General features: G+C 50.6%; 1 protein-coding gene across 4 annotated transcripts in view; it reads left to right on the top strand.

Moving 5' to 3' along the window:
- The window catches only part of LOC126536545 (2-Hydroxyacid oxidase 1-like), a 258,247-nt gene that overhangs the window by 91,620 nt on the left and 141,152 nt on the right, over positions 1–25,475 (top strand). For all 4 annotated transcript variants that reach the window (XM_055072769.2, XM_050183569.3, XM_050183562.3 and 1 more), the window contains exon 4: positions 12,948–13,120. In XM_055072769.2, the coding sequence (XP_054928744.1) occupies positions 12,948–13,120 (173 nt within the window). The remainder of the gene's footprint in view (positions 1–12,947; positions 13,121–25,475) is intronic.

The raw sequence follows: 25,475 nt of genomic DNA, 5'->3' as shown, positions 1-25,475 counted from the left end.
CGTTGCGTCGTCCTCAATTTAAGTACAACCTTTTTCATAAGGCTCCAGGCTTTTGTCCCGTACGTGAATATTGGTAAGACGCAGCTGTTATACATTTTTCTCTTGAGAGGCACCCCAGCCAATTGCTATTCTTCTGATTATTTCAGCCTCATGATCCGGATCCGCGGTCACTACCTGCCCTAAGTAGGTGTATTCCCTTACCACTTCCAGTGCCTCGCTACCTATCGTAAACTGCTGTTCTCTTCCGAGACTGTTAAAGATTACTGTAGTTTTCTGCAGATTAATATTTAGACCCACTATTCTGCTTTGCCTCTCCAGGTCAGTGAGCATGCATTGCAGTTGGTCCCCTGACTTACTTAGCAAGGCAATATCATCACCGAATCGCAAGTTACTAAGGTATTCTCCATTAACTCTCATCCCCAATTCTTCCTAATCCAGGTCTCTGGATACATCCTGTAAACACGCTGTGAATGGCATTGAAGAGATCGTATTTACCTGCCTGACGCCTTTCTTTATTGGGATTTTGTTGCTTTCTTTATGAAGGATGTTGCACCTCAGGGCGGTCCCTCCGACAACTACGCTCTCGTAGTTGTCGTCCAAGTTGGGGTCTCCAGGATTCTGTATCCCAATCGCTGCCAGCCAGTTTGTTGCACCTCAGGGCGGTCCCTCCGTTAGCAACCAGTTTGTTGCATTTGTAGGCGATCCCACTGCAAGTGACCTGTCTCTCGAAGCTCCGCCGACATTACTTATTGGGTAGCGTGGCGTTGTCGGCGAGCTGCAGGCATCCGGTAGACCATGGCGACCGAGCAAGTCCGAGACGACGTTTTGCTAGTGCGAAACTTGCACTGTTTATTCAAAGGTAGTTGAAAGAAAATAAGAGAATGAAGTATCAAGTATGAAGTACATGGTATGAAGTATATAATTCGGAGCCCCTTAAATAGGCTCTGCTACAATCGTGTGGGCGGGATCTTGCTTGCGTCAATGACACGTGACAGGCACAGAGAAAGGGCCCCTCCTTTCGACGAATCCTCGTAGAAGGCCCTTGTGCGCAGGATGCGTGACAATAACCCTCGCAGGAGAAGTCAAGCCTCTTTTCGACGAATCCTGGGAGAAGGTAGGGGGAACGACCTTTTTCCCGTAGGCTCCGGCCTAAGTAGAAGGTAGGGGCAACGACCTGTCGCCCGTCGGCTCCGGCCTGAGTAGAAGGTAGGGGCAACGACCTGTCGCCCGTCGGCTCCGGCCTGAGTAGAAGGTAGGGGCAACGACCTGTCGCCCGTCGGCTCCGGCCTGAGAAGGTGAGAGGGACGAGGTAAGCACACACAATGCCACGACCATGAGAGGAGCGGAAGAGTGAATGACCTCTCCGGCGCTCGTGGGCTCCGGCGCAGGGGGTAGAGTGAGGGGACGAGGTAAGCACACCCTGGTGCCACACCAAGAGAAGGTGAGGGGGATGAGGTATGGCCCATGGCGTCCGGCTATACCTAACAGACTCTCCTGCGGGGGAGGAAGACCCCGACGTGTAGGGGCCAGCAGCCGCTGTACGAGGGATCGGCGTTTCGGTTCAGGATTCACCGTAGAGGTCATGAACCCTTCGTTCGTAGCAGGTAGATTCCGGGGAGTGGTCATCCGTCCTCGTGGCGCTCTTGTGACATTTCTCCCTAGTCCGGTCCGGTAAGCTGGCCTTGCAAGCAGGTCTTGCCATTTTTCGTCTCGTGCGTGGGCAAGCAAACACCACAGAACAGTGCCGGACCCACAACCACAAAGCAGCGAGCACAAGACCACTCTCCCCCAAGACACACCCGGCTTTTCACAAAAAAGAAAACTCGCTATACCTTTCTCATTTCCTACGCGCGTCCTCGCCCCCTTCAACACTAAAAAACAGCCATTTCTTGAAACGTTAGGACGTGGTTATTAAAATCAGCTAGCAATCGGCTTCACTTCGGAAAAACATATGAATGCACGAAAAAATGCCACGGAAACCCGAATGAGTATGAGGCTTTCGATACTCTAGGGGCAAAGACTTAAACCGTCGGCATTGCCGCTAAGCTGACCCTTCTTGTCGCGATAGCAATCTAGCTTCTGCACCGCCTAACTACACGAACCGCATGTTTCCAGTCTAACGCAGTGGCGTATGTATCGCCCGTATTGGTACCACTGAACAGTGTGGCCATTTTCACAAGTACGTAATCACAAGCGCGCCAGCCTTGTGGCCACTATTCAGAACGCGTACTTGCGTCGCAGGCAAACCTTTCATTACGCCTACTCACGTTTCTTCCTTTAGTCCCTACCGGGCCCGTAGCACAAACGAGCAACTAAAATTGCGTAACTTAAGCACTCCGCAGAACCCTTAACAAATTGCGTCTGCTAATAACTCGTTCTACGCACGCTCACTAGAGAAGTCAGAACACGGCTGCCCTCAACACACATGAGCAACCCAGTCATAATTCTGCTTCCTTCCGTCCACACAGGACAGACGCTAAAGGAACCAAAAACGCTTCTCGGTGCAAATCATGCACTCACGGAAAACTTACGCGGTTAACCTTCGACAATAAAAACGCATAAAAAGAAGAAGGTTGACTACACACACACGCGTTACCATAGGCCTTTCAACGATAACCTTGACACTCAGGTTACTTACACACAAAAATTGAAAGCCCATCTACTTATTAACGAACACCTCGCGATACTACATGTTTACAAAAACCGCGTCTTTCAAATCTCGAGCTGCTCTAACAAAACACAACAGAGCTCATACCTTACATATTGAAAGAAACTTTAGTCTTAATTCGCGAAAATTTCCAAATGTTCAAAAATAAAACAAAACACTTCCTTTCTACGGAAGCTCCCTTGGTCTCCTGTTTCAAACGTTTTTGAGCCGTACCCGAGGGGGCCGCGGACCGAATGCTACTCTGGCTACGCAGAAACAACAAAAGGGCTGACTCACTATCAGCTCCCCCAAGACGTTAGAGTCCCCTGCCAATTTGCGTTCTCGCGCCTCGCTTTCAGCATGTCCTCGATTGACCGCGTCGCTACTCCCCACCTGGTCTCGTCTTGCCACCTTGCGCTTCTTAGTACTGCACGCTGAGCTTTGAAAAGAACGACGGAACGATGAGGAATTTAACTGCCTCGTGCCCTTTGTCCGCGTCCGTGCAGAACATGCTTCTCGGTCCCCTTTGGACCGGTGGCTCGAACGTATTTGATGCGTCAACATCGTCCGAGACGACCGCAGCTTTCTTTTCGCTGCGCCCTGCCTTTTCGCGCCCGTTGCCGTCTTTGGCTTCGCTATTTTAGCCATCGCATTCTGATCCTTACGGCGCTTCTTTCTGCGGCGCTTTCTCTTTGAAGTCTCCTTCATGTCGCCTTCTGGCTTTGCTGCTTTAGCCACCGCCTTCCGATCCTTACGACGCTTCTTTCTGCGGCGCTTTCTGTTTGAATGCTCCTTCATGTCGCCTTCTGGCGCCTCGTGCTGGCCGTTACACATCTCATCGGCCCGGATCGGTCTCTTGACCGCACAGTCTGAGTGATTATCATTTAAATCGACTCTATCCTTGCCTTGACTGGCGGACAGCTTAACCGACTCTGGCTCAATGCAGGAGGCTTTACTCGAGCTATGCAACTCGCACTCTTGCGAACTGCCTTCTACTACATTGTCCAGCTCACGCTGTGCATCGACACACAGCCCGTCGGTCTCGAGCGCTGTCTCACACGCACAGTCCGAATAATTCCTAATTAAATCATCCATCTCTAGGCTACCTAGACTGGCGGAGAGCCGCACCGATCCCTGAACCATGCAGTTGTTCTCTCATGAGCTACGGAGCTCGCCATCCCGAGAACTATTCTCAACTGCATCGTCCAGCTGGCACCTCACTTCGGTAGGCAGGTCTGACTCGACAAAGGTGCTCGTGTCTGTCAAGTCCGCAGTATTCTGTACCTCGCTAACGACCTTGCTACCTTGAGATGCGACGCACACGCGCGGTAACTGTGCCAATTTGTTCTCAGCTGGCCTAGCTGTCCTACAGTCCTCTGTTGGCACAGCACCTCGTCGCTCTCACTCTGGCCTTTAAAGGCCTCTGTTGCCACTAAGGCATCGTTAGCAGCTAGCCCTTTCCGTTCGAGTATGGCTGGGCCCTTAATCTCACAGGCAATACTTTTCTCGTCGGCCTTTGGCGAAAGTCTGCTAGATATATTCTCATTCTTTTGCTCAGTACTGCCTACAGAACTTTCAGACAGGCGTAGTTTTTGTTCGTTTAACTGCTGCCAATATTGTAGCTCTTTGTGCAATACCGCTAACTCTTTCTCGTACTTTTGCTTACGTTCCTCTCTTGCCTCACGTACAGCGCGCTCTTCTTTTTCCTCTAGGCGCTTGCGCTATTCTTTTTCCTCTTGGCGCTTACGCTCTTCTTTTTCCTCTAGGCGCTTACGCTCTTCCTTTTTCTCACGTGCAGCGCGCTCGCGCTCTTCTTTTTCCTCAAGGCGCTTACGCTCTTCTTCTTTTTCTCTAATGCCCTCTAGGCATTCCGTCAGTTCCTCGTCGTCTGCCCCGGTCGCCTCGACCGCCTCAATGATTTCCGGCTTTCTCTTTGATTCGGCAATTTGGAGGCCCAACTCTTTGGCCAAGCTCAACAATTCCGGCTTCTTTATTGCCTTCAAGTTCATGGCTACCCTTAGTGCTGCTAAACCTTCACTCTATACAACCTTGACGTACTCAAACTTCCGTCAACGGTTTTAAAAAAAATCACTGCTATGTATTTTCCAAAATTTACATAAAAGCCAAGTGATATCTCAGTGAAGAAAAGCCGTGCACTCACCATATGCAGTCATGATCCAGACACCTTCTTTCCGAAGGTTGTTGCCAGGACGAAGAGGCTACGCTCTCGTAGTTGTCGTCCAAGTTGGGGTCTCCAGGATTCTGTATCCCAATCGCTGCCAGCCAGTTTGTTGCACCTCAGGGCGGTCCCTCCGTTAGCAACCAGTTTGTTGCATTTGTAGGCGATCCCACTGCAAGTGACCTGTCTCTCGAAGCTCCGCCGACATTACTTATTGGGTAGCGTGGCGTTGTCGGCGAGCTGCAAGCATCCGGTAGACCATGGCGACCGAGCAAGTCCGAGACGACGTTTTGCTAGTGCGAAACTTGCACTGTTTATTCAAAGGTAGTTGAAAGAAAATAAGAGAATGAAGTATCAAGTATGAAGTACATGGTATGAAGTATATAATTCGGAGCCCCTTAAATAGGCTCTGCTACAATCGTGTGGGCGGGATCTTGCTTGCGTCAATGACACGTGACAGGCACAGAGAAAGGGCCCCTCCTTTCGACGAATCCTCGTAGAAGGCCCTTGTGCGCAGGATGCGTGACAATAACCCTCGCAGGAGAAGTCAAGCCTCTTTTCGACGAATCCTGGGAGAAGGTAGGGGGAACGACCTTTTTCCCGTAGGCTCCGGCCTAAGTAGAAGGTAGGGGCAACGACCTGTCGCCCGTCGGCTCCGGCCTGAGTAGAAGGTAGGGGCAACGACCTGTCGCCTGTCGGCTCCGGCCTGAGAAGGTGAGAGGGACGAGGTAAGCACACACGATGCCACGACCATGAGAGCAGCGGAAGAGTGAATGACCTCTCCGGCACTCGTGGGCTCCGGCGCAGGGGGTAGAGTGAGGGGACGAGGTAAGCACACCCTGGTGCCACACCAAGAGAAGGTGAGGGGGATGAGGTATGGCCCATGGCGTCCGGCCATACCTAACAAGGACTACGGTGGCTGCGGGGCCGCTATAGATATCTTTCAGTATATTTACATACGGCTCGTCTGCACCTTGATTCCGGGTTGGTTATATTCCGCACATTTCTCTGTCACCTGATTGATAGTGTGAATATGTCCATAGTCCATATTTTCGGAGTCAGGCAAAAACCTGACGCAGGTGAAGCTTGTGATCATCTGCTGACGTGGTGAAGACCAGGATATCACCAATGTATGCGAAACAGCAGGTCAAAACACTAAAAACATGGTCCACGAACCGTCGAAACGTTTTCGCGGTGTTTGGTAGAGCAATGAAACATGCCTAAGGGTGTTAAGATGGAAGTCTTCGGTACGTCGAAAGGCTCGATAGGTATTTGGTGGTACGAGTTGGCTAAGTCTGTTTGCTGAATTCGGCGCAACCGTATAGCAATGCGGTAAAGTTCTAGGTGTGCGGTATGAAATAGCGGTCCTGTACCGTTACTTTGTTAAGCGCGCAGTAGTCACCACACGGTTTCTAGTCACCTGATGTCTCGGGCACCATGTGATGACCAGACACCAGATGAGGGGCAGACATAGCCGAGCTCAAGCATATGCTGGAATTCGGGCCGTGCAATATTGCAGCAGGCAGGAGCGAGACGACGAATACGTGCAAGAACCGGTACTCCTGCAGTCACAGTGCGATGGGTGAGATTGTGAAGTACTGGGTCTGAGAGAAAATGAGCTCAGAACAGAGCAGAAAATTCTTTGAGAAGCGCAGCCCATGGTGCGGAGACTGCATGAGCTTGCACGAGACGCAAGGATGGTAAACATGACGTGACGCCTTGAACCATTAGATGCGTTTTGGAATCCAGGAGACGGGTGTTCCGCTGGTCTGCCACAAGCTTGAAAGGCCAATGAAAATCCGCACCTGCAAATAGTGCGCGCACATCGGCGATGAAAAAAAATCCATCTAAACCTGCGTCTCACGTCAATGTCGAGTGTGACAGCCTTCTGTCTATAGGTCCGTATAGCCGAACCGTTCACAGCAATCACATGTGGCGTGCTCTGGCGTCGTCGACGGTCCTCTAGCGTAGGAGGCATAGTCGACTTACAGCACCAGCATCGATGAGGTATCAGACCTTTTTTGTCTTGGACGGTGGCGTGGAATATTCGGCTTGATGTCGCTTGATGTCGATGGCACGCACTGAAGGCGGCCTAAAGCAGCGGCCGCTTTCAGTGCGTGGCTCGTGCGGTTCGCACAAATGCACAAGGCTGTCCAGCGCGTGCTCTGTATCGGTACCAACACACATTGCGAGAAATACTTGGCAACCTGTCACGGCTGCGACTGTGGCGTCGGTGTCGCAACGCTCTCCGTCGTCAGTCTACATTGAGCAAGTTCACCTCAAAAGCTCCGTTAACTTTCAGTCACCGAGTTCCTCCGCGGTGAGCGGCTGCTGCAGCATACACTATTAAATACCGTAAAACTACAGGACCGCAGCCGCACGAAAGCCGTACCTGCCGCGTCCTGTAACGGGTTTCAACGGCTCTGAACCCGTCCCACAATGCCATATTCTTTTGGGGCACGATAAGCAGTTACTTTTAGTGTGACTGATGTGGTGAGTAGCATTATTGTCTGCAAGTGCCAGGAAGCCAATCGTATGTTAGTTTCGCTAACGCAGCAATAAAACTTCAATCCAACTCACTTTTCTTGCTCGGAACTTGCTTTCTTTCTTGCTGTGTCTCCAAACAATAAGAAAAATTTTAAATAAAATGGAGAAGCCCGCCCCACCAGAGAGGTACGGCAGACGTAAATGCCAATAAAAATAAATGAAAATGGGAAGCGTGGGCGTTCCAAGTAAAATTTAAGGACAAGCTAATTATAAACAGAAAAAGCGGAGGCTAGCCCGTAGGATAATACGTGAGAGATAGTCGTACGCCTTAGAAAATGAGTGAAATGTCTCTCAAAGTCTAGAAGCATGCTCCTATTCGAGTAAGCACCAAACAGCCCCCCAAAGCCGCGCGGCAATCAGCCGCAGCATTCGCGTAGTTTATTGATATCATGTCAGGTGGTGGAAGTAGGGCGCTCTTCGGACCTTGTGCTTGTTCCGGAGCCAAGGGAAAGCTGGGGTGCGATCTTGTACGCGTTCCAATATAGAACGGAGGCGGTTCGTTCCACCGAGCCAAATACGATTCGTCAATTTGAAATGTGCTGAACGCCATGACGCCAATTGTGACGTGATATCTGCTGTCAATCATTCCGTGTCGTCTGCTATCGGACGAACGGAACGGAACATACCGCCTATTTCGTGACGTAAAGAACGAACCGCCTCCGTTCTATTTTGGAACGCGTACAAGATCGCACCCCAGGTGACGCAAGCGCGGCCAGGCGAGATGGTAACACGGGGCTCCAACAGGAAAGGGCCTGGCAGTTGTTTCCGAAGCCTTGGACTGCAACCATGACTATACATAAATCATGAGTAATGGCCAGTGGGCACGAGGACGCAAAAGGATGGCCAGGAAAAGGTGTGAAAATGATACGAAAATGACCGGATGAGATAGGGACAAGGAAATGAGATAAGAAAGATGAAGCATGCAGCTAGAGTCATCTAACGCGCGGAAATCCCGCCATAGTAGACTAAAACGGTGCAGGTGACAATCACAAACATGCAAAAGTACCATGAGGCGAAAAAATAAAAATCGAGTGAAAGAGAGGAATCAGGAGGTATCGGGTAAAAAGCAAGGGGAAGGAGCAGGGGAGACAGAAAGAACGGCAAGATGCGTGAGCTGCAAAAGAAGGGCCCGCGATCGTCTAGAATTTAGCAGGGCGCAGTAACAATCGGGTGTCAAATATTGAACGCTCGCATCGGTGCACAACTGACGCACTATGCGTGCCGTGTGGGGACAGGAGATGGAAGCAATGCGACACAACGTGGCATACTGCGCCGCAAGTGCACAAGTTGGAGGTACGAGGGTGGAAGCTGTGTAAGTAGGAAACAAAATGACCATGTCCTGTAAATGAATGCCCAAGTAGTTCGTTCGCCGGGAACCACCCAGTAATGACATGGACGCTGGGAATCCAGCGGTAAGGTTGCGTGTCACTGCCCTCCCTTTGCCAATAACTGTGCCACTGGTTCCGCGCTATACGATAAAATAGCGCTCGCGCTGTTTTGATGGAGGAGGTGGACGGGCGAGTCAGCCCCGTTATTGCCGCCGACGACGCAGCGGAGTCCTCCAGCTCATTGCCCACCGCACCCCTGTGGACAGGGACGTGATACAGGCACACCCGGCGACCCTGACGAGCCTGCAAAATGGCGCCCGCTTACTGCGCCAGACGTGGGAGTCCGTGTCGCGTAGATGGAATACCGCGGGCAGCAAAGAAAGACAGTCTGTGTATATGTGTATACGGGCGCTCGCACAGGCAACCAAGCAAGGAATACGAGCGCCTCGGCGAAGGCTACCGCCTTGACGCTATACGCACTTGAAGCCTTTAAAACCTTGAACCTGCGTACGTCAGCCAAGCGTCCGCGAGAGTTGAAGGCATCAAAAGCCGCCCCCGCCAAGGCACTCGTGAATGCGCCGTCAGTGAAAATGTGACAAGCGGAAAGGGCAGCGATGGGAGCAGCCTGTTGAGGAGTGAGTCACGTGAAGGAGAATCGGCCGATTTCTTGAAGATGACGGCAGCACGGGTTGAATACCACGCGGATGCAACGTCTCAGAGCTGTAGCGAGTAACCTGACGGAGCGTGAAGAGTGAAAACTAAGCGCTCAGGTGGTCCAACTCCACTGTGAGGGGCGGAAAGCTGGCCAAAACCTGCAGCGCCGAAGTCCTGGTGGTATGATAGGTTCCTGTCAATGCCACCAATAGAGAACGTTGCACCGACCGCACTCGGGTCTGAAGGTGCGTCGTCGGGAAAGTTGGCCACCAAACTGGCGACGCGTATGCAACCGCAGGCAGAAGAACCTGCCTATATAAATGACGTCAAAGTACTGGACGCAGCGCAAAATCCATGCGGATGAAATTGAGCAATCGGGTGACCAATATCTCGGCTTTAGTCGTAATGTAGTCAATGTGGGTAAAGTTAAGTTCATCATGGAATACCACGCCGTGCAGTTTATAGTGGTCCTGATTTTTTAGAAAAGCGCCGTCCAATCGAATAGACGGACAACGCTTGGAAGTGACAATGTGCCCGCTGTTGAAAAAGGGAAAAAAGAAAGATCTGGATTGACTGATTTTGACCTTGTTTTGCCTGGCCCAATCGCAAATCAAGGTTAAGACGGATTTAGCTAATGACTGCAATTGTAAACGCGATGAAGTAAGACGATGCTGGTCATCCGCATAGGCTTGTATGTGAACACACTTTGGCAAGGGGAGACTAAGCAGAGAATGGATGGCTGAATTCTAAAGCAGGGGGATAATAACCGACCCCTGTGGACTGCCAATGGAAGAGCGAGCTGAGACTTCACCAGTCCTTGTCCGAAGAACCACCGTGCGGCCAGTAAGAAAAGACTGAGGAAGACGATAAAGGTTCGCCGGACAACAGTTTTTGCGGAGAAAGAACAACACCGCATCATGCCAAGCGCTATCAAAGGCCCCAGTAAAATCCAAAGAAATTAACATCGCCGGCACCTTCACGGCCTTAAACACGCCTAGTTGCTGCTTTAGGGCGCATAGGGCCAGAGGGGCACTCCGGGTATGAGTGAAACCAAATTGATTTTCATGAATGAGGTGACGAGAATGGAGGAAACAATAAAGGCGGGAATTTAGAAGGCGTTCAAGAATTTTACCAGACAGAGAATTCATAACGAGCGGTCTGTAGCCAGAAGGAAGGTGAGGAGAACGGCCGGGTTTAGGTATAAAAATAATGCGGCCCGTCTTCCAGGCAGAGGGAAAGTGGTCCAAGGCAAGGGCGGCGTTTAAGATGTGTAAAAAAAAAATAAGGCTGGAGATGATGGAGGTAAACATACCGGTGAGCCCATCCAGCCCCGGTGCCGTTCGTAGATTACCCAGAAGCAACGAGTGTTCAATCTCATGAGGTGTAAATGGGTGGCCGTCCGGAATGGCCGGATAAGGAGAGCCCACGAGCACACGAATTCGACTGTGAAAATCCGGAGCAGGATTGTCTACGGCAACGTGCCTGTGCAGCAAGAGCTCTGCTGAAGCCTGGACGGAGGTAGTGAGGGCGCCATCCGGCGTCTCGAGCGCGGGAAGGCCGGCGGGAGAGCTCTGCTTGGCAAACGCAGTTTGGAAAGGCCGGCCGAAGAGGTTTCTGGACGTAATGTCAGAGCACAAAGCTCGGTCAGCAGCATCATTCGCGCGGATGCTGAATGCTTGAGCGTACTGCATTCGAAAAACCTCGCGCATCGCGATCGAGTGCGTAACCATGGTGCGAGCGCGTCGTGGGAATCCGACAGAAACTCGCTAATGTGTCATCAGGCTAGACTAAATTGTGAAAATGAATAAAGTATCAGGCGTAAGAAAGAAAATGTGTGACCTGTGGTTAAGTTCAATACAAACTGATATACATTCGTGATCACTAAAGCCTAATGTCCAATACGAAGACATCAATGTCATGCACTTAACTAATGGTCTGGTTCGCCTTGCATTCCTGCGCGGTATATTTCAGTGTCCACAGCCAAAAAACAAGGAGATAGCTTCGGGCAGCATGTGGCGGCGCCGTCAAAACAAGTGCGACGCTCACACGACGCCATAGTATGGTGGCAAGCTGCACAGCAAGTCTGCCCACGCCAGATCACAGAGCCGACGCGCGAAGTGGCTAGCACAGCATGAAAGACAGCCGACGTTGGACGATGCTGAAAAGTCATCGGAAACTCGTGCTCTAGATTTGGGCATTAAAAGCAATGTCATGAGAAATGAAAACGAAAAGCCAAACAGGTATGACATAAGAATCATGGTGACCTGCGCTTGAAAGCCGCTACGGTGCAGGAATAAAACCAAGGGGAAAAAAAACGGGTGGCCCGCGTGTTTCACTCGTATACAAATGAGCCCTGGGGCGATTATATCGTCTCAAGGGTGTCCAAATTACCTTTTTGTAACGCCCGTGCTTCATTCCAGTCTATCAATACACGCAGAATTCGTGACTTGGAACTACGGGTCCATACGTACAGTGTCACTCACATCACTTCCACGCAGAACGAACAGCACAAGAAACAGTTTGCAAAGTTGTCTTTTAAATTTTGGCATACATAACTCATGGGTTGACGGACAACAAACCAAGAGTCTTGCCGCAGCGCCGGCTGAAGGAGCTTGAAACAAGAACCACCGTACGAGATGCGTTAGCAACGCACGCGTAACAACAGCCATGGAACCGGTCAAGCTGCGCTCGCCTCTCTGAGCGACAGGCGCATGTTTGCTTATCATTATTTCAGAATCTTCGCTTTTTGGACTGACGTTGTTACAAGAGTTTTGAAAAAGCTTCCCCGCCATAGGCCAGGGTTCAACGTTCTAGCGTATGACGCTGGCAACAATGAAATACTACGCAGGAGGCAGGTTCGCGTCTCGGATTCGTTGCTCCCAATTGGTGCATTGTGGGACTCAAGAGGCTGTTTTGCTTTTCATTGTATTTTAATGGAAACATTTAGTTCCGTAACAACAACCTGGGCCCTTCAGTTCCTTTGGTTTATATCCAGGAAATACATTTCGACAGTGTTCCACGAATGTTACTTTGGGATATAGACAGTCCAGCCATTTGGGGAGGTCCTGAGGAGATGTGTGGTTTGTTGAGACGTGATCGGTCCACATTTTTGGAATGCGCACACCTAGGTCAAGAGCTTTACACATCCCTACTCTCGGGATAGGCCCATATTTTGCGACATCGTAGCGTCCGAGATCCGTTAGCGGAACAGGGGCGAAACACGCATACCCGATTGAATGTCTTACTTCGATGTGTTACTTACCCGCCGTGGTTTCTCAGTGGCTATGGTGTCAGGCTGCTGAGCACGAGGTCGCGGGATCGAATCCCGGCCACGGCGGCCGCATTTCGATGGGGGCGAAATGCGAAAACACCCGTGTGCTTAGATTTAGGTGCACGTTAAAGAACCCCAGGTGGTCGAAATTTCCGGAGTCCTCCACTACGGCGTGCCTCATAATCAGAAAGTGGTTTTGGCACGTAAAGCCCCATAATTTAATTTTAAATGTCTTACTTGTCAAATGAGACCGTGTTCGCGAAAATTTAATTGTGGTATGCAACAACCTAAGCAGGCATATCAAACTTATCTTCAACGCAGGATGGCCAACTTCAACGAAGCGGACTTCCAGAATGTGGTATCAGCACCGGATGGCGGTTCCGGCCTGTCGACGTACGCGTCTGCGCTTTTTGACCCTTCTCTGACGTGGACTGACGTGGATTGGTTACGAAGTATCACCCACTTGCCACTCGTTATCAAAGGCATCCTCAGAGGTAATCATAATGTAATATATCCGATGTACGCGTAGCATAAAAGGAATGCCGTTGTAGTCTTCAGCCTTGAAATAAAATAATATCGAGAGTTGTCCGATTTTGCAATGTTTATACAATAGTATCTTTAGGCAGGCATTCCTAAATCCTGACTGGAAGCTCACCAGAGTCATTGCAAAGAAAAGTGTGCAGTCATTGAATTCTACCGGAGCTAACATATGGGGAAGAAACTTTGAGAAGAAAAAAGAAGCTCGAGAATAAGTTAAGGACCACGTTAAGGGCAATGAAATGAAAAATGTTAGGCGTAACGTTAAGAGACAGGAAGAAAGCGGCGTGGATCAGGGAAAAAATGGGGACAGCCGATATTCTACTTGACATTAAGAGAAAAAAAGGTTCTGGGCAGCAGATGCAATGCGTATGGTAGACAACCGGTGGACTATTAGGGTTACAGAATGGGTGCCAAGGGTAGGCAAGCGCAGTCGAGGACGGCAGAAATTAGGTGCCGTGATGAAGTCAGGAAATTTGCAGGCGCGATCTCCAATTACCCCTGTCCAGCTACAACCGATCCCAACTAGTGCCCTCGGATTTCCTAATTTCATTTCCCCACCTAGTATTCTGTGTCTGAAGCCAGCCTAGTTACGGTTTCATTCAATACCTCTATGTCATCTTGATCTCTCTGTTCTAAGGCAGCATATTTGCTTGCAAGTACCTTCCTGAATCTGTCTGCTTTTACCCTTAGTGCTTCTGGGTTGACTTGTTTCTCCTTGACAAATTTTACCCTTTCTCTCTTCATAATGAGGTGAATCCTAGCCCTCACTAATCTATGATCACTGCAACTTTACACTACCTATCCCTTCTACTTCCTGCACTATGCTGGCATCGTAAGAAAGTCTGAAATCACTTTTATTCCTTGTTTCACCATTAGGGCTTTTGGAGGTCCGCTTCCTGTTGCTAGGCTTCCTGAAGGAGGCGTTCATTATTCGCAGCTTATTCATTTCTGCGAATTCTACCAGCATCTCCCCTCGAGAGTTCCTAGAATCAACGCCGTAGTTGGTAATTGCTTGTTCACCAGCCTGCTTTTCCCCCACTTTTGCAATGAAGTCGCCCCTTTACTACAGTATACTGAGTTTGCACTTTGCTCATCACTAATTCAACATCTTCATAAAACTGATCTACATCATCATTGTGACTGAATGTTGGACCGTAGGCTTGTACTGTCATTATCGATAACTCATATTAGGTTTTATTACGACTATTGCTACCCTCTCATTATTGTTGTAGAATTCGTCAATGTTACCCGCTATGTCCTTATGGATTAGTAATTCTACCCCGTATTCCTTATCTGAGAGACCTGTAAGCAGAGGACATGGCTGTTACTCAGCACTGTAGAAGCCTCTCCAGTTCTTATCTCGCTAAGGCCAATGACATCCCAAACAATAACTGATAGTTCCGCAAAAAGTGCTGCTAAGCTAGCCTCACTCGACAGAGTTCGGCTGTTAAAGGTTGCCAGGGTCAGTTTCCAAATGCGGCCTGCTTAGATTCTTACCACCCTCTGTTGCGTTACAGGTCTGACCACCGCCTTGGTCAGGTGCTGCGCAGCTTCTGGGAACTGAGGGCCGTGTGTTTATTGTAGGAATCGTGAGGGAGGGAGTGGCCGAATACCGCTCTAGGGAGGCCAGCTCCTCTTCTGGCGAGGGAGTGTCTCTGTCGAAGCTTAGTGAGCCTTCCTAGTTTGGTTGTACTGGATTAGTATAGCCCCACTCGCTATCGGCATCTTTTGCCGCTGTCAGGCGTTTACATCTCCAGGCCTGAAGATGCAGTGCATATGCGGAGGTCAAATTGAAGCACACCATTGTCAGATTAAAAAAATCATAGAAGTATTCAAACTTCCAACAAGGGCCACCGAGCATTCGACATAGCTCAGTCAGATAATCCGGCAGGCGGCGAGGCTACCTTATCGCCGAAATGTACAGCCCAGAGGACCCTAGATGACTAAGAGATCCGTTGATTTATCCGCCCTCTCCGGGTTTTGCTGATTGTCATAGGTTGCACAATATAATGCCAATTCTCAGTGGTCCTAACATCGTGGTTCCCGAATCTCACGCACGCATGAGGCGTTGAACGTGCCTAGGTATACGATATGTATTCGTCGAATTTGAAGAGCACTTAAAACTTGCGTGAAAAAAAAAGTAAGAAAAGGAAAAAGCTTTCAGGGCTTGCCGGGATATACGATATGATTTTGACAAATTTGAACAGCACTTAAATGTAGTGTGGAAAAGAATGAGAAGAAGAAGAGGAAAAAACTTTCAGTGCTTACCGGGAATTCACTAGTCGCGTATGGATGGAGGTACACCCAACAGCTCACGGTCTGGGCTCGATGAGGCACGAGGGAACATCTTCGCGGCAGAAGTGTTACGTCATCGTCAGCGAATCGTAAGCGGGGTCGCTGTTGTTCCACGGGTTGGACATCGTCTAAGCTCGTAGAAAACGCAACGACGCGGTTGCGGACATTAATCACTGCGCCGTACTCTCTGAATAAATCAATCCCCAATATAAGTTCTTTACAGCACTCAAAGAAAAAGACGAGGGTGGCGACGAAGGCTGAACCGGCGATTACTATTCTGGCTGCGCATTCTCCAATCGGCCTCATCAACTGGCCGCCGGCAGTTATGATGTTGGGCCCGGTCTACAGCAACTTCACTTTTCTCAGTCTGTCAGTCAGCTTTAGAACCAATATCGAAAAATGCGAACCAGTATCGACGAGAGCGGCCACTTGGTGGCCCTCAATGCGAATGACAAGAGCGACATTGACGGCGTCGGTTACAAGCGATGTGGTTGGAGTCCTCGATCGTCAGTGATCTCTTGGGAAGCTAGACAGTTCGCAACCTCACTCCTGGAGGTCGCGGCCTCTAGTTTCCCCGGTGCGGGCTAGGGGCGTGCCCCTAGAGGCGTCAGGAAAATTGCGACGGGTCGGTGGGGTGTAACGAGCCGAGGATAGGGAACGTGATCCAGGCGTCTTGAATCATTCCGCCGGAAGTTCGGAGAATTGCCGTCGCAGGTACGTGAAGCATCAAATAGATGGTAATTACAGTTGGGAAATCTTGGATACCCAGCTTCGCGGTAGTGGCAAGCGCGGTAAACATGTCCTGCTTCGCCGCAATGAAAGCATAGCGGCCAACGGTCAGCGGTGCCCCACAAATCGGTCTTTCGAAGCCGGTAGCCGGCAGGGAATTCGCCGTTAGACCGCGGCGCAGCGTACGGCTGTCAGCGATACGGCATACCTGGCGGCGGCGGTGACTGTCGAAAATAGGACGTACGCGGGGGTGGCGGTAATAGCTGCGTCGTAGTGGTTGACGGTGTCAGCAGCATCGAAGTAGCGGGAGGTAGACGACAAACAGCTTCCGTGTAGGTTAATTGTCGCGGCACCGCCTGCCAGTCGGGGGAAAAAAAGGCCTGTACAACTTCCTCCCGGATGATATCAGTGACAGAACCACCGCTGGTGCCATGGGAGGAACCCCTAACTGCCGGATCTCCTCTGGCACAATCTCTCGAGTGACTTCACGCAGAGACGTGTCACAGCTGTCAGGTAGAATTGAAGCATTCACCGGTGAATTCGTGTGATCATATTGGCGTTACCGCTGCTGTAGTGTCCGTTCGACAGCGGTGACCTTCCTTGGTAAATTGGGCCACTGTCGTCGGTGAATTGCTCACGAGTCTGGCAATCAGTTCCTCCTTCACTCCGCGCAAGAGATTGCCCAACTTCTTCGACCATCTCAGCGTCTGCTCTGCGCAGAAGGCGGGCTGCACCTTTTGCAAAGATGGCAAAGCTCTCATTTTGTTTTTGAATATAGGATTCGAGAGGGCGTTTCACGCTGTCTCTTCTGTCGCTACTAGTGAATGTGTCTAGCAGCTGGGTGCGAAAGCCATCCCATGTGGTCAAACGCCTCTCCCGGTTCAGAAACCATGTCCGCGCACTGGAGAGCAAAGTGGGCATTAGCCAGCTTCAGCTGGGTGCCTCACTCATTATAACTTGGACATCTTCAAAAGCGCTACCCTGAAAACATTTTGCGATCTTAGAATTCTGCAGCGCCACGTGCGATGGAGTTGCAGTGGCCATGCTGGAAGTAGGTAGACGCGTTCCTGCAGGGTCCTGCAAAAGTTTCAACTTGGGCGTCAGGCCTAGCAGGCAGCGACTGTACCGGTGAACAGGAGTTTCGACGAACGAAGGTGATTCCGCGTTCGATGTATGGCTCCGCGAAGGGGTGCCGAGCATAAGACAATCCTACCCCGCACCTCCACCAATGTCAAGACCTAGTTGGAGACGGGAAGGCCGGTGTATAAAGGCACTTTTTAAGAGAAGTCAACGCGGCGCCGTTGTCGTGTAGCGCTACTTCAGCATCATTTTCATGGCCTAGTACCTACCCGCGGCGACCATATAGGATGTCGCAATCTTTCATAATTATTGCATTGTTTCCCTTCAATTTTTAGATCATCTTCGTGGACTTTGCGTACGTCTTTCCTTCGTTTATCCATGCACTGATGTATTTATATTGCTTGACTGTAGGTGCAACTTACTGTTGAATTGAGACCTCGGCATTACTATTCTTTTTCTTAATTAAAAGTCTTGATTCCCGATTTATCGGTGTTAAGCTTAAGGCCTGGATTGGTTACTCTATTGCCACTCATATTCGCTGATCTGTGCGAATTCCTTGCATTGTCAGCTAATAGCAGTACGTCATCCACATACTTCAATCCAGCGCCCTGTAAATTATGGGGTTTTACGTGCCAAAATCTAGGATATAATTAGGAGGCACGCCTTAGTGGGAGCCTCCAGAGATTTGGACCACCTGTTATTCTTTAACATGTGCCTAAATCTAAGTACGCGGGTGCTCCGCCATTTTACTCCACACGAAGTGCGACCGCAGTGGATGGGAATTGATCCTCCAACTTCGTGATTAGCGGCCCAACACTATAGCCACTAAGCAACCACGGCGGGTAACCCAGGGACCTTGTGGTGCACCTTTTTCCCTTTACGGATGTAAGATGAAAACCAAGTCTGTTTTCTAGTCGTGTTCAGATGCTCTCAATGTATATTATAAGCCTGGTAGACCACTGTACAAGCGGACCATTTGAAAGTGACAGTTGCTCAATATATATATATATATATATATATATATATATATATATATATATATATATATATATATATATATATATATATATATATATATATATATATATATATATATATATATCAATGTTGCTACGCATTTTGGTTTTGTCAATGTGTATCGATCCCCCTTCCAGGTGGTTCACTGTCCCAGCTGTGGGATGTGCGATGCGCTTGACGGTTCATTCAGCAGCGTGACGCCTAAGTAATTAAATGTTTTATGACTTCGAAGCCTCTCGTAGAGTTTTCTGGATGTCCTCGTTTCATGTGTGGGGTGTAAAAATCTCCAACAACTAACAGCACGGTAGTATCAGCGGAGGTCGGGGAGCAACTCCAGGTATCTACGCGTAAAGTTCATCATTGCGCGAGATAATATGATGCGACCCTAAAATAAAATGCCTAGGGCCGATTTGAGAAAAGACAGCAGTGACTTCTTCCATTGTGGCGTTCCCGCTACACAGCGCTATATTAAAATTGATCATCGACATCTTGATGTAAGCTTATATTGCTGCGCCTCTTCTAGGAGATCTTCAAGGAAGCTCATTTTCGAGCATCGGATAGGAAATATTCATAGATGTATGTTGCGTGTTTTTTGTGGACGATGCACGCGGGCGCCCCGCAGAAGAAGACGAACGCTCTCTGGCTCTCGAGCTGTCGGCTGAACGGGCAAGCGCTGCAGTTGTCCTTCGTAAATATACTTTCCAAATAGTCTCCAGTTCTTAATCCTTCGTTCGCGTAGCACTTTGGTGGAAGGTGCTGTTCGCTGTTTTCGGCAGGGAGCTCCGCAGCGGCTGCACCGTCCTGCTTCCCGCCATGGATCCCGGTGACGACACCTCGTCTGCTTCTGCTCCTGCGACCCCAACAACAACGTACGTTACGGTTACCAATCCCCGCGATCCTGGCAAATCTCCGGCCAAGATAATGTCGACGTTGAGCACTGGCTCAGCCTGTATGAGCGTGTTAGCCGAAACAACCCCTGGGGCGCTACCATTATTCTAGCGAATGTCCTCTTCTACTTGGGCGGAACTCCTTGTATCTGGTTCCCGACACACGAGGAGGAGATCTCGTTGGAATGCGTTCAAGGAGAAGCTCAGCGACCTCTTTGTAAATCCCACCGGTCGGTAGCTGGCTGCTAGAAAAGAGCTTGCTACCTGAGTTCAGTCTTCTACTGAATCGTATGTCTCGTACATTCAAGACGCGCTCGCTCTTTGCAAGAAAGTCGACTGGAAAATGGCCGAGGTTGAAAAAGTCGGCCACGTACTCAAAGGAATCGCGGACGACGCGTTCAACGACGTCTTCGACAACGTGTCTACCATCGACGTCATTGTCAAGGAATGCCACCGCTTTGAGCTCGCCAAAAGCGGCCGCGTCATTCCACCGTTCTCCCGGCTCCCTAACACGGCTTCGACGCCGTCTTGCATCGATTTTACCGCTTCACCGCCCTTAAATGAGCACATCACACATATTGTTCGCCGCGATCTCGAGGCTACAAGTTCTGCGCCGTTCCATCCACGCCCACTTGACCCCACCATTGACGAACCAGCCCCAGTGATCTCTCTCATTCAGGCAGTTGTGCTGCAATAATTTCTAAACCTAGGTTTTCCTTCAGCCTGCGTCGTCTCCTGACCTGACGCCCGACCGGTGCCGACAGCTACACCTCACAGCGATCTGTAGTCCCCTCCCAGATACCGCAACTCTGCCGAGAGAACTCCGGACGACAAGCCCATTTTCTCCCATTGCCTCCGCATTGGCCACGTCACTCGCCACTGCGGCACTTCCAGAACGTCGCCGTATTCGAGCTCCTTTTCCCCGTCTCCTCGACCATATGCCGACTCGCGCGGTTTTCCGCCTCGCCGTATGCCTCCTACCACTGAGGTATCCGTCGATGACACGCGTCCTGCTCGCTCACCGTCACCTCAGCGCCGTTGGTCCTTGGCGCCCCAGCCACCCCGCTATTCGTCGCGGACCAATTATGGACCCTCCAGGACGGAAAACTAGACCATGCAGCTCCTGGGGGTAGTGCTGCATTATCTTCCTCGTGTCGAAATCTTCCACTGACGCCGCCAACGAACCAGAACTTACTCGATGTTCACGTCGACGGTGTCGCTTTGACGGTGTTAATAGATACTGGAGCCCAGGTATCCATAATGAGTTGTAACCTCCATCGTCGACTGAGAAAGGTTCTCACGCCTCCTACTACTCGAGCCGTACGCGTGGCTGATGGTAGCGCTGTTGACGTCACTTGAATGTACTTCCCGTACGAGTATCGCCAACCGCCATGTTCCTGTTCTTTTTACAGTGCTGACCAATTGTACCCATGACCTAATCCTTAAACTCGACTTTCTTACGGCGCATTCAGCTTTGATCGGCTGTTCTGCCGGTACCCTTTGCCTTGAACTTTAGTACGACCACCATTGTCCACCTGCCGCCTAAGGATTGTTTCGCCAATTTGCGATAATCTTTTCCTGTGCTCGATGGTGATTACGTCACCACACCTGTTCCTGATGTCCTTTTGATGCGCGATGTCACTAGTCCCCACTCTGTCGTCCCCGTCATCTCTAACCGGACATGCCTCCCCGTCGCCAATTTTGGCCTGACAAAAGAAGTTTTACCCCAAGGCATATCGGTTGCAACGCTGCGTGCAAAGGAGATCACCACATCACGACATTTGCAGTAAATGTCTTCTCAGATTCTTCACCGTATCCACAGGATGCTATTAACTCTGACGCAACATTTCGTCCCATGATTGCTGCGGACCTATTGCCTGAACAAGCAGCAGCTATGTATCGCCTTTTGGTTTCCTACCACGACATATTCGACCTCAGCAATCGCCAGTTGGGCCAGACTTCAATTGTTAGGGATCCATTAAATACTGGTGATGCCAGTCCTATTCATCGCCGGCCATATCGAGGTTCTGCTCCAGAGCGTCAGATTATTCAAGATGAAGTGAACAAGATGCTTGCTAAACGCATTTTCGAACCTTCGTCGAGCCCTTGGGCGTCGCCCGTGGTGCATGTTAAAAAGAAAGATGGCACATGGCGTTCCTGCGTAGATTATCGTCATCTGAACGCATTACCAAGAAAGACGTCTACCCTTGGGCCACTTTTGTCGAGATTCACTCGCCAGCATCTGATGTGAGCGGACGCGTTTTGAGCGCGCTCCGTCGGTATCGGTCACTTGGCCGGCACTTCACTGTCAAACCATCGCCGCAGCTGTTGCTGCGCTCGCTGCTAGTTTGCCCATTATCTCCCGCTCGCAGTAGCAGCTGTCTGGCGCGCTGATATCGGAACCCGCCGGTGACACCGCTGCCTGGCTTGCTGCCGGCGGCCATCGCGATTAGTATTACCCACGTCAAAGTTTCCTGCTTTGATGGCCTCGCCGGAGCAGCCTATAACAATGTGCCGCTGCCTGAGGACATGGAACTACTGGCTCCGGACAACCAGGCTGCCTCGTTTACGCCGCTGACTTCAACGAGGAACTCGGCCGCCGCTGCCATGCCTTCAAAAGTGCTGCTGCTGCCTTACACCACCCCTTCGCCCCACTTATGGATCTTGAGGAACAGCATGGTATTGAAGGCAAGTCTGTGAATACTTTTTACTAAGCCCGCGTCATCTCTACCGCACCGAATGGAGAAACACCTGCGCGAGCCTCGCTCAAGCCGACACCCAAACTACAGTACACGAGCATACCCAGGGATCACAACCATACGAGAGGCGCACGTCGCATGCTTCCTGCTCCCGTTAGTCACCAGGACGAAGTGGACAACTGGCTACAGTTCGTTATCGACGGATAAAGCAGAACCGTGCTACGGACGCGGCGACGCCGAGCTCCGGTGCCCCGCGTAAACATCAACACACCATCAGCCTTCGGCCTAAGCAGCCGTGCCGCATTATGGATGAGCAGTTCATACGGTTAGACAGAGTCATAACGCGCCACATTTCGGCTCATCTCATCCTCTCTGAGGAAGACCCAATACCGGAGTTTTCGATTCGCTACTTAAGCCAGAGCAATCAGCTCGCTGTCGACGCGGCCAATCCGAGGTACGCAACGCGCTTCTCACAATAGTGTCCCTGCCAATCCGTGGACAGGATGTGCCCTTTCAAGCATACGAAGTCGTTAGTCACAATCAAATCGTTGGTCACAGTCGTTGGTCACAATCAAATGATGGGGACATGACTACTGAGGAACTAATGAACTCCCTTCATTGCCGCAAGGGCAAAATCCTGCAAGCACGCCCACTTGGTGACAAAGGTACTGCCATGGGCACATTTCATGGTAACAGCCTACCCTACAAGGTCGGCCTGCGGTCATTTACTATCCGTGCCTTTCCGTACTATGCACGAGTGGCCGTTTGTGACATATGTCACAAGATCGGGCATCACAAGGAGCAATGCCCCAATACTCTGGCCACGAGATGCTCCACATGCGGTCTGCGGCAACACGAAGAAGTCACACAGTGCCCGACCGCAAAACCGAAGTGCCGCAGTTGTGGTGGTTCTCACTTGGCCACAGCCACAAACTGTCGAAAAAGACAAGTCAACAAGAACATTTAACAAAACCGCAAGCTGACTGCCAAAAGGCCATGTAGGAAATGGCAGACAAAGGGCATCAGCACCGCTATCCCGAGAGCGGAGCAGAACAAAATTTATCTAGACTCGTGCTGAAGGCAATGCGTCAGAATTTCTACACCGGACAACCGGTACTCCCAGCTGCACAGTCAGAAGCCAGCGGAAAAGCCACCTTCTCGGATGTAGTTAGGCAAGCGAACGCCCACCTAACAATCAATTCCAGCAATAGTACAGCGCTTCCCTCAAGCTCAACACTCTCGTCCTCCGTGCTGCCTCAGATGGAGTGGCGCAGCACCCGCGAAGACTTCGCTGAACCGACGAAGACAACATTGTACGTGCGACGGGGAACATGTGCAATTAGACACGCAACCGTGGTGCAGCGCTAATCTTAGCGTTGTCGGTTGCCGATTAGAAGTCTCATCAGAGCGTACAATGCTCATTTTTTGAGTCTATGTGGTTCCCGAGAACACAAGGAATAAGGGCAATAGGGCACTCGTTGATCTCAGCTTCATCTCCCACTTTAATAAGCTTTATCCCCAAGACATCATATTGTTGTGCGGGGACTTTAACTTTCAGCACGTTGCCTGGCAATACTACAAATGCAGTCCGCATGGCAGGCGCATCATGCAAGATACCTCGGAGTACGGGCTCACGCTCCTCAACACGCCTCAAGCACACACGAGGCTGGGACAGACAGTTCACCAAGCAGACACATCACCTGATCTTACCTGGAGTACTCGTCCGCAGCTATTTCAATGGGAGGTGCTGGACGACTGCTTAGGAAGCGACCACTTTCCGATCCTCATACACTTTCGCACAGGCCATGCCACTACGTAGATGAAGGCACACGCCACTACACGGCTAAGCCACATAGCACACTAGAGTAAATACCGCGAGTTACTGCAGCAGCAGTCTCCAGCCAAGAGCATTGACCATCTGGTATCAACTCTATGCGCAGACAAGTGAAGAAGCACCAAGCACTTACGGTTTCCCTCTGACCATCCAGAGCCTGATAGACATCTACTCACCTTATGGAATAGAAGGCACCGGATTCTCGCCCAGTACAGGCGGTCTGGTCGCGCTGCGCACCACAACGCCCGGTTGCGCAAAATACAGCGTTTTATTGAAGAATATACGGCTATGCTGGCGTCAGACCGCTGGATGGAAACTTGCGAATCCATCAATGGACAGACTAGTACGTCCAAGGTTTGGGCCATCCTGCGCTCTCTTCTCGGCCAGCACAAGACCGATAACGGCGCGGCTCGTGTGGCCCTCCGCGAAGGCGTCAGCGCTCAGGAACTGGCCGAACAGGCCACTCAAGTGTTTTTCCCGCAAACGTCTTGCCCGACAGACACCACATAACAGAAGGATGTACATTCTGAAGATAGCGAACCACTTAACCACTTCGCCGTGATCGAGCTGGAGCATGCCTTGCAGCGTGCTAACGTACGTAGTGCTCCAGGAGTCGATGAGGTGGGCCTGGCTCATCTACGCAATTTGCCCCTTGAGCACAAGCACACTCTTCTCGGAGAATTTAATCGAGTCGGGGATACCGGGATACTGCCCTCCACTTGGAAGCTTTTGGTGGCCAAGCCCTTTCAGAAGCCTGGTATGCCATCACATACCTTATCCAACCTCCGTCCGATCTATTTGACTTCCTGTGTCTTTAAAGTAATGGAGAGTATGGTTAACACACGCTTGATGTGGTACCTTGAAGATTGCGACATTTTGGCTCCTGCACTGTATGGATTTCGCCCTGGGCTACCAATACAATATGTGCTACTCCGCCTAAAACAGGACGTCCTCGACTCTAATTCGGCGCACCCACGAGCCGTTGTCGCAGTGGATATACGCAAGACATTTGATGGCGTCCCACGTAACACCATCATGATCAAAACATGTGCCCTTGGCATTAAAGGGAAAATGTACAACATCATAGCGGGTTTCCTTGAAGAGCGAAGCGACCAAGTCGAAGTTGGTCATGACGCCAGTGCCATAAGAACCAAGTAGGCGTCCCCCGGGCCCGGTTATTTCACCGACCCTGTTTAATATAGCTATGCACCAGCTACCAAAGCGCCTTGCCGACGTACGGGGGCCTGAAACACGCAGGGTACGCCGACGACGTCACCGTGTGGACGAATCAAGGGTCCATCGGGGAGCAGGAGGGCGTCTTACAAAGAGCTCTCGACAATATTCACCTCTATACCACGGAAACAGGTTTACATACTGCCCCAGACAAAACAGAGTTTGTCGTCATTCATGGTGGCCGATCTACCTTTGGCAAACAGGAAGAAGAACAGTCTTTTAAACCGTACATCGGTGACCGACCCATCACACGGAAATCTACTATCCGGATACTCGGTATGCACCTAACGAGAACTGCACAGCCAGCACTTGGTTCCAACACGTTACGAAGACCGGCAAACAAATCCTGCACGCTTTACGCAGAATCTCTAACCGCACCCGTGGAGTAAACGAACATGAAATGCGGCAGTTCGCTCAAGCTTTTCTTGTCTCCCGTATTATGTACGGGCTGCCTTATCATCCAGTCAACCGCACACAGATGCACGCGCTCGACCAGCTACTTAACTAAACCAAACGCATTGTTACTGGTCTTCCA

The sequence above is a fragment of the Dermacentor andersoni genome, chromosome 3 (assembly GCF_023375885.2).
Source record: "Dermacentor andersoni chromosome 3, qqDerAnde1_hic_scaffold, whole genome shotgun sequence".
Classification (NCBI taxonomy): domain Eukaryota; kingdom Metazoa; phylum Arthropoda; class Arachnida; order Ixodida; family Ixodidae; genus Dermacentor; species Dermacentor andersoni.
Note: the sequence above shows the minus strand (reverse complement) of the source record. Positions and strands in the feature narration are given on the sequence as shown.